Raw genomic sequence first — 9,478 nt, 5'->3', positions numbered from 1 at the left:
CACCACTGTACTCTACATCACTACTCTCTATTTTGCACCCCTCTACTCCATGCCATGCCACTGCACTCTACTCTGCTCTCCACCACCCTATTATATGCTGTTGCACTCTACACAATTCAACTCTATGACACTAAACCCTATGCCTCTGCACCACTCAACTCTATACCACTGCACTCTACAGCACTCCACTCTGCTCTGCATCACTCTATGCCACTGCACTCTATTCCACTCTACTCTTGTCTGCACCACTCTTCATTGTACTCTTCGCCACTGTACTCTACACCACTGAACTTTACACCACTCTACTCTACACCACTGCATTTTGCACCACAATACTAAATGTCGCTAGACTCTACTTCAATATAGTGCACTCTGTTCCACTCTATTCCATACCACTGCACTCTAAGGCAGTGTACTTTATATCACTGCACTCAATTATTCTGCACCACTCTACTCCATACCACTGCACTCTATGCCTCTGTACTCTACCCTGCACCACACTATTCTAGGCCACTGCACTCTGTACCACTCTACTCTACATTTCTGCACTCTATACACTGTACTCTACACCACTGCACTCTGCATCACTCTACTCTACACTATGCCACTGCACTCTGTTCTGCACCACCCTATGCCACTGCACTCTATGCCACTCTACTCTAGTCCACTGTACTCTGCATCACTTTAAGTGACTGCACTCTACTATGCACGCTGTACCACTTTTCTATGTACCATGGCACTCTACTCTGCACCACTAGTCGATGCCACTGCACTCTATGTCTCACTAGTCTGCATAACTCTACACTATGATACTACACTCTACTCTGCACCACTCTACTTTACACTGCTGTACTCTACTTTGCACCACTCTACTATATGCCACTGCACTGTGCCACACTACCCTGCGCCACTCTATTCTATGCCACTCTGTTCTTAGACACTGAACTCTGTCACTCTACTCAACTTTGCACCACTCTACTCTATGCCACTACACTCTACTCTGTACCATTCTACTTTGTCTCTAAACTCTATACCAGTGCACTATATGCCACTTCATTCTACTCTAGACCACACTCCTCTCGCCAATCTACTTTACACCACTTCACTCTACCAGTACACTCTACACCACTGTATGCTACTGCACAATATGCCACTCTACACCACTGAACTTTACGCCACTCTACACCACTGTATTCTGCACCACTGTAGTCTAGGCCAGTAGATTGTCAACATGTTCTGCTCTGTTCCACTCTACTCTATGCCACTGCAATCTACACCACTGTACTTTATATCACTGCACTCCACCACACTATTCTGCACTACTCTACTGCACTCTGTCTCACTGTACTCTATCCTGCACCACTGTATTTTAGGCCACTGCACTCTACACCACACCACTCTATGCACTGTGTTCTACTCTATACCACTGCACTTTGTGCCACTGTACTCTTTGCTACTGCACTCTACTCAGGGCCAATGTACTCTGCACCACTAGTTGATGCCACTGCCACCCCCTATTCTGCACAGTTCTACACTATGACACTGCACTCTACTCTGAACCACTCTGAACCACTCTATACCACTGCAGTCTACTTTGCAGTAGACTACTTTACAGCACTCTACTCTCCACCACTGCATTCTATTTTGCACCACTCTACTCTATGCCATTGCACTCTACCCAGATACTGAATGCCACTGCCCTGTACGCCTCTCTAATCTACCCCACTATACTCTACTCTACCATACTCAGTGCCACTGCATTCGATGCCACTCTACTTTACTGACATTCAGGGCTAACCTACACAACCACTCTCATTCACGATGCTGCACATGGTTAAAAGTCATTGGGGAAGCTATTAGCTCATGCATAGTGGAATCCTATTGGTTTTGCCAATGCTTATTATTTAAGGTTTATATAGCGCAAAGTTAACCCGAAGATATAGGAGCGCTTTACATGAGCACCAGTTACATAACACTCATTCACTGAACACATTCATTTAAAAAAAAAAATGTCAAAGTGAGATGAAGTAATTTGCCCAGAATCACAAGATGTTGAGCAGACGCGGAGTCTGACATGGCACCCCAGATTGAAAGTGCTCTGGCCATCATGCCACGTCCTTTCCCCTCACTGTAGAGAGATTAACCAATCGAACAGGTTTTGTCTTCCCGAGATCTGGAGCCAAAATAACTTCATCATTGCAATGTTCTTTTAATTTCCTCTTTTCTGCAATTAGTCCTGCATTCGGACAAATCGATGGGGCAAGAGGATCAGTTACCAAATCAAACTCTGATGTGGTTCCCACATGAGGGGAAAACAAGAAGACCCCATTCCCCCTGCGTAAAACTGTTTGCACCGGGTTCGGTATTCTGAAGTGGGTGGTTACCTCGCTCGGTAATTACCGAATGTGTTAAATACCTAACCCTTCTCTAAAATATCAGCAATTCATCATGAGAAAAACAATATGGCATTTACCTTCCTGGACAAGGGGTTTGGTTCGGCAATTATCGAATCCTTCACGCTATACCCCAAAGGTATATCGAAGGTGGTGTGTAACTTCTGAACACAGCAGTATCTGGTGCAATAGGTCGCATCTACTTAGATAGACTTGGAAAAGGGGTCCAAGTGAGTGACATCGCAAAAGATGCACGAACTCGAAAGACACCTTTTGAAAATGGGATATATTTTTAAAGTGTTTATAAATCTCATTCCTCTTGCCAAGAGTTTGTTTTTGTTTAATATAGCACCCATCAAGCTGACATTTATAGTAGCGGGGGAAGATTCAAGCCGGAGATGCTGAACATGTAACATATGCTATGCAGGGTAGGTTGACACCAAATTTAAGAAACGTGGATGTTTTAGGGGGGAAGATGGAGTCTGCTTCTACTTGGTACATTATGAAATCTAAGGCTCCGGATTTCAAGCGCATCAGATTAGGTACTAGATAAATGTATCCTCCTTACAGGACTTTAAGCCCTCCAAATCCCATCCCACCACCCCACCCCCCACTCAATCGAATATGAAATGAACCACACACTCATTTTTTTCCCATACCGCATTGGTGACAGAGTTCCTTCAATCATAGCCACAATTAGGCAGCAATACTAAAAACACTGACCTCAGTCCATCATAAGCACCGTACAGGTAGGCCGCGATAAAAAGACAAGGACATTGTGGCTCTTATGTGACACAATGCTTCCTAAATGAGGGGCAAGAGCTGGAGACCACGTAATGCACTTCTGGTGCAAGCCCTCCTATGGGACAGAGGGATCACCACACTGAGAACAACTTCTAATCCATCCTTTGTGACAAACCTAGCCCCTATTCTAATGAGGATACACAGCAAGTGTTCGCTATAATTCAAAATTAGAGAACCTTAAACTGGAACAAACAAAAAATATATATATATATAGTAGCAGATGGGGCGATGTGTAGGATGATAATATCTATAATGTTACTGCGTCAAATCAGGGCTACAAGTACAGATGACTGCCCTAATCTGCACAGCTGGCCCACTTGCATTTTTGTAAATTGCTAAATTTAAGAAAAATCTTACAAAGTATTTCTTTAATGAAAAGGGGCAGAAAAGGTCGCTGCAACTCATTAGTACTCCACCATTATCCACTACAAATACACCCCCCCCACCCCAACTCGCAGCTCATTTCTAAGACACAATCCTGTTCCCTGCACCTTATCCAAGAAGGCTGATGCGCTGTAGGTACCATTAAGAGTATATGGGATGGCATCTTAGACCAACCAGGGCCTTTTTCCCATTAGACACTTAAACCTGATGTACAAAAGTCATATTTCCTATTATGATTGGTGGAGGGGGCAGTATTGCTGATTTTATAGCATCGTTCACCCGGGGCCAGAGGTCATTTGCCATCATGGAGGTTGTATCATGATCATTTATGGCACTGCCATCACTATAACTGATGCTCGGAAGATTGGTGTATTTTAAGGGAATGGTGAGCTCTATGTAATCAGGGCTGTAGCCATTTAAGCCTCCAAGACTGGCATGCCTGTAAAAACTACAAGTTTCATTTCACCTTATATGAAACTTGCTATGAATTAGCATCTTATGATGACGTTCACATTATGAAGAAGATTTCCCAAAGATAGTCCATTTCCACCAGTGCAATAAAAGCTAAGCCTGTTGCCAGTACTCTGAAGGGGGAAGAAATTAAATCCAGCTTGGTCCGTGATTATATTATACTTACAGCCTCACGCCCACCCCTCCAGTAAATATGCACACTATCTCCCACATTCAGATACATTTCTCACGTCTAGTGCCACTGCTGCCCTAAACTTCCAGTAACCCTTACACTCACCCGACCCGTAAACTTAATCCTACAGGTTGCAGCACCCCCCACCTAAGACCAATCATAACCCTTACCCCCACAGCCAAATCTAATTCTGTGTGGAATCCTCGAATACACATCAAGTTATCACGCACTATGTAGTGTGAGCGTATGCAGCTGGTTGGATTGGTACCAGCGCAGTGTGATCCTCGACACACTGCAACATGTGCCTACAGAACACCAGGATCATCAGCTGCTGAAGTAAGGTAGGCGCCATCTCACTGGGCTCCAGTTAGCACTCTGGTTATTCCTTAATAGGAATAAATGGGTTAACGAACTACGGAAGTGCACAACACAGTAGTCATAGAAAAATATATTTATTTACAAGTCATCAACCAGCAATAACATTACTGTACAGCCATCTGCCCCCAGGACAGGGACTCTGCGTTTATGAAACAAAATGGGCAAGGTCGGTGAGCAAGGTCCAGCACAAAGCAAACAAAATGGCAGCTAGTGGCACGCGGGGCACCAGGTCAAGAGTTCTACATAGACAGCGCGTGCCACCAGGGTGAAGAACACATTGAAACATAATACACATCACTCTGCACCGACCGACAGAAGCCCCGGAGAGCCAGCAGTGTGCGACAGTGTACCTCCAGTATCAGAGGTCTGAGGCAGCCTCATTCTAGGCCTTCCAAGGAGAGATTTACATAAGGGTACCAGAATGACCCCCCTCCCAACTCCACAGGCGGACCTGTGTGGAACCGGGGAGAACGGACACGTCTGACTACTTCCAGCCACCATCATCACCAACATCTACACCTCAAAGTCCAAGTCTCTTCTGTACGACAGGCGAGTCCAGACCAGGTCTGCTGACGGTCCAGCAACCCATGGGCACCTTGAGCGGACACCATTCATGGTGGCATCCGAGCTCGGCAGACAACGACTCCTTCTGGAATCTTGGCGCTACTCAGTGTAGGCAGAGCGCTCATGTGCCCTGGGCTTCCTGGTTGATCTGAGGCCTCTGACACAGCTCCAGATAGAACTCCGACTGCAGGAAGCGAGGGTAGGAGTTATTCTCCATCAGGCTGTAGACACGCTTCTCTGCGGCCTCGAAACATGAGCGTGTAGGTTCTGGGAGGCTTTTGGTGATCATCTCCCGAGTCTGAAAGTCGATATTTATCTGAAACGAAAAGTTCATACATTTTAACACACTATTCAGATAGGCCCAAATACTAAAAATCCCTCTATTTTTGAGAACGCCCCCCCCCCCCCCGTACAAACTGCATCACCTGAAGCTATTCAATTGCATAGTCGGTCTCATTAATAAACTGGGCACCCTAGTTTTAAGAGTCGATTAGTCATTTTATAACAAACACGGGGCTTGAAAAGGCGCTGAGCCTCGAGAACAACAACTGTTATCTTGCCATCTCAGAAGAGGGCCCTGTAAATAGTCGAGGGGTGAGAGGCGACGGGACCTGCTCCTGTCTGTTGCCAGTGCAGGCCTCACGTATTTGCCATACACACACGCAGTGTGGCACAGCAGTCCCCCATACACCTCTACTTTATCCCCCCCCCCCCCCCCCCCCCCCCAACCCCGGGGAGCGTGAGGCCGTACATAATATGAAGTTCTCTCTTGGTCCCCCGCCCCAGCATTAGACATGACAGATGGTTGAGTCTCAGGAGAGAGTGATAACCATGCAATGCCCAGCACAGGATCCACGAAATACGGGCTTTGAGACACTGTTCATCTAGTTATAAATAGAAAGCCGCGCTCACTACTAAGATAGCATTGTTTGAAGGGAGGTTTAATTTATGCGCAAGAATACGTCATTCGCACAGCACTGGACAGGATCTGCCGGGTCTGGCTTAAAATAGCCCGGGACGCGTTAAAGGAGCCGAACCTCACCTCTTTGGGAGACTCCTTCTCCACGAACTCGTCATAAATCTTCCTGGCTTTCGACGTCAGCTTGTGAGGAGACCTGGTCTTCTTAAAGTCGTCACAGGCCAGCCAGAACTCAATGTTCTCCTCGCTGAACTCGGACTTGAGGAAAGCCCTGAAAGCTGTGACGCCATCTGTTGGAAAAGAAGTGGGAGCAAATAAATCATCTGGAAATGAGCAACAGTTCAGATAACCACCTAAAAGCAATACTCCTCCCGCCACCCAGTGAACAGCCTAAAATCTAGGCGCCAGGAGCATCAGCTGCGATTCGCCACTTTTCTTGTGCCCCTAATGACACCATGTGTGCATACCCTATTTACAATACCGCGCATGTCAGAACAATAGTGTGCTATTGTGGTACTTTGCGAGATTAGCGCTATAAATTGTGGGGCTAACCCGCAAGGCAAAGGGAGGCCTATTGAAAGTAATATGTCACTTATCACTAGAAGACAGGGCTACCTACCCCTTGTTCCTTACTAAACTTCCTGAAAATAGAAGTCATTGTTTCCTGGCACCTCTTCCCCCAACCCCCTCATACGCCACATAAAATAATAAAATGGGGGGGGTGGGGGAGAAAGAGGGGGTCTGCTAGCTCATGGCGGGCTGCTATGGACAGGTGTTCTGTGAAAACCGGCTGTGTACAAAACTATTCTACCTCCTGGGTTGTACTAGGTAACTACAGCCTCCCTCACAATAACGGACGAGACTCGCAGCAAACGTGCAAAACATGAACTTACATCCACTGGCCAGCAGCTCATCGAATGCCTCTGACCACTTCTGCGCCTCTTCGGGAGAAGGTCTGTGGGAAGCAAGAAAAGGGCGGGGTTAATTTGTTATAGACAGCGTAGCTACATGTATTTAGGACAAGGTGAGAGGGAGGGCATCATGTGATTCTGTTCGCACTAGGACTGGGGAGGCCATTTGACCTTGATAATGCCAACAGAATCCCGAGATGTAATATGCGCACACAACGTTGGGAAGCTTTCTTACCTGCAGTAAGCGTACTTTTTGCCCTTCTTGCTCGGCACTGTTTTCGGGGGGTCGTTGGAAGAGGGGGAATGCTGCAGGAAATAGTTCAGGCGGGCTTTCCAATCTTTCAAGCTAGAAAGAAAAGTAAAATGGCACGTTAAAAATGCCCCGCTTGGCAAACTCGAAACACTTGTGAAAGTCAACTACATTAAGCATGCACAACCGATACGTATCACAGTGGGCATGCACAAGATCACGCAGGGCGGCGCTAGAAGCAGACGATCCCTCCGCGTGCATCTAATTTACACCCACCCACTTACTCTCCAAGTCACCCCCGACTTTCCTGGCTGTGCAGAGCCAGGTACGCGGGACCACAGACACGAAAGAAACCTTAGCAACCCCGGAAATTACCTTTGCACCAAGGAGTGGTGAAGTAGTAGCCAAAACAGTCAATCTGATAATCCCTTGCCTGCGTTATTTATAACATCGTGTATTTATAGACGTCAAAGTAAACGTCTTTGACCAGCTCATATGATGAAACCAGGCCCTGATAAGATTTGGGAGTGGTGCGAAGTACACAGAAGTCGTTATCGAACTCCTGAGATAACCCGTCCTCTTCCGCAAAACCCGCCTAAGTACAGAAGAATAAAAGTCTTAGCCCTTCGTAGACTCAAATCAGTCTGAACGTGCACCTTTCTGCAGCACACACATTAACCCGCTGAGCTAGGAGAGCTCTATAGAAAAGGGCAGGATTGGATTGTACAGTCGTTTTAATTGCACTGTCGAGGAAAAAACTTGTCTGAAACGCATTTCTTTAGAAAGGGGGTTGAATGATTTTCAAATAATCGAGTACAAATAATATTTTTCCTAGCCAACGAGGAATTTATTCCATTAGTTAAAATTCCAGAAAGAGGGCTACTTATACGGTCGCCATCTAGTGCCATAGTAGCATCGCCAACAGTGATGCTGCATTGAGGGCGGGAGTCGGAACAACGTGCTACTTTGGAAAGCGCTTCAACGCCTAGCAAGAGGTATTAAACGCATTTAAATAGAATTCCCCTCTGCCCTAGCAACACCAATAGGCACTACACTGGGGGGTAGCAAAACTCCTTCCCCACCCAAAAATGTCTAATACATATTTGCAACAACAGAAGCCACCGGACACGTCTCCGGCATGACTTACAGATAGCTCTTACTGACTGCAGTTTTGTCAACAAGAAAGCCAACATTAAGTTTAGGCTACCATCCACTATCAGTGAAAAAAAAAAAAAAAAAAAAATGCATATATACTGCCCCCATCGCCTATCAAAAAAATAAATAAAAAGTTAACAGTGATCCTAATATCAGCAAACACCGAGAGACCAGAGATTAGTTCCCTTTCAAGCCATCCGCAGACACCGTCACCACATATGACCCTTGCACATGTTAATCCAAAGAACAGCCTCACACCGCACCAGTGTACGGGACCAGGGCACCTTAGACTCCCCGCCCGCTGTCAACCTCTGCAACGCTACTGAAAATTCAAACAGCAAGGACTGCATGAGAGGTGATTGCGCTACGAAGCGACACTGCTAGCAGAATGGGCTCTACAAGTGTAACAAGTTCTTGTTCACAGACCTGGTTCGCAACAACGGACATCTGGTAAATGTGCAATTTTAGAGTACCCTTAAATATCAAATCTGGCTCTGATAGAGCCCTGATGCAAGGGTCTGTGAGCAGCAAGCACTCGACAGGCGCCCGCCTAACTGACCACCAATCCCAACAAGCAGACACGAAGCTATGGAGGAAAGGTCGCCTCAAGAGCGGCGGTGCACACAAGGAGCAGTTGTCCATCACCGCAAGACACTTACATGGTCTTCCTCATGCGGCCCCTCTTCTCGTCACCTTTCTGCTGCAGGCCGGTGCCGGGGGTGTGCTCCAGAGGACCGCGGTTGTGCTGCAGGGCGAGGAACATGGCGCTCTGCATACTGTGTCCAGGGGCTCTAATCCGAGAGGAAAGTACGACAGTGAGTGAGATCTGCTAGAGAGACGGCTGACGGCGCCTTATATATACTCGCGCGGGGGCGTGGCCTAAACTAGCGTCGGTGCCAGGCTCCCGCCCACGCCGCCTGTTGGAGGACTGAGACAAACACAGGAGGGGGCCGCCCGCCCCTCTCCCTCTAACCGCCGCACATGAAGCGGGGCCAGAGGCGCTCGTGCCAGCCCGGGCTCTGCGAGCTGCGGCACTGGCTTTGCCCATGTGCTGCACCCTGCAGCTGCTTCCCAGGC

At 47.2% G+C, this 9,478-nt stretch overlaps 1 protein-coding gene across 1 annotated transcript; it reads right to left on the bottom strand.

Moving 5' to 3' along the window:
- Nucleotides 1-4,660: 4,660 nt before the first annotated feature.
- Nucleotides 4,661-9,225, bottom strand: RGS2 (regulator of G protein signaling 2). The gene is made up of 5 exons (XM_069231096.1): nucleotides 9,061-9,225; nucleotides 7,232-7,342; nucleotides 6,979-7,040; nucleotides 6,209-6,375; nucleotides 4,661-5,482 (listed from the first exon to the last, which is right to left on the bottom strand). Exons 1-5 carry the CDS (start codon nucleotides 9,174-9,176, stop codon nucleotides 5,288-5,290), a joined length of 651 nt encoding a protein of 216 aa, XP_069087197.1. The 5' UTR covers nucleotides 9,177-9,225; the 3' UTR covers nucleotides 4,661-5,287.
- Between the last annotated feature and the right edge of the window lie 253 nt (nucleotides 9,226-9,478).

The sequence above is a fragment of the Pleurodeles waltl genome, chromosome 4_2, assembly GCF_031143425.1.
Source record: "Pleurodeles waltl isolate 20211129_DDA chromosome 4_2, aPleWal1.hap1.20221129, whole genome shotgun sequence".
NCBI classification, from domain to species: Eukaryota; Metazoa; Chordata; class Amphibia; order Caudata; family Salamandridae; genus Pleurodeles; species Pleurodeles waltl.
Note: the sequence above shows the minus strand (reverse complement) of the source record. Positions and strands in the feature narration are given on the sequence as shown.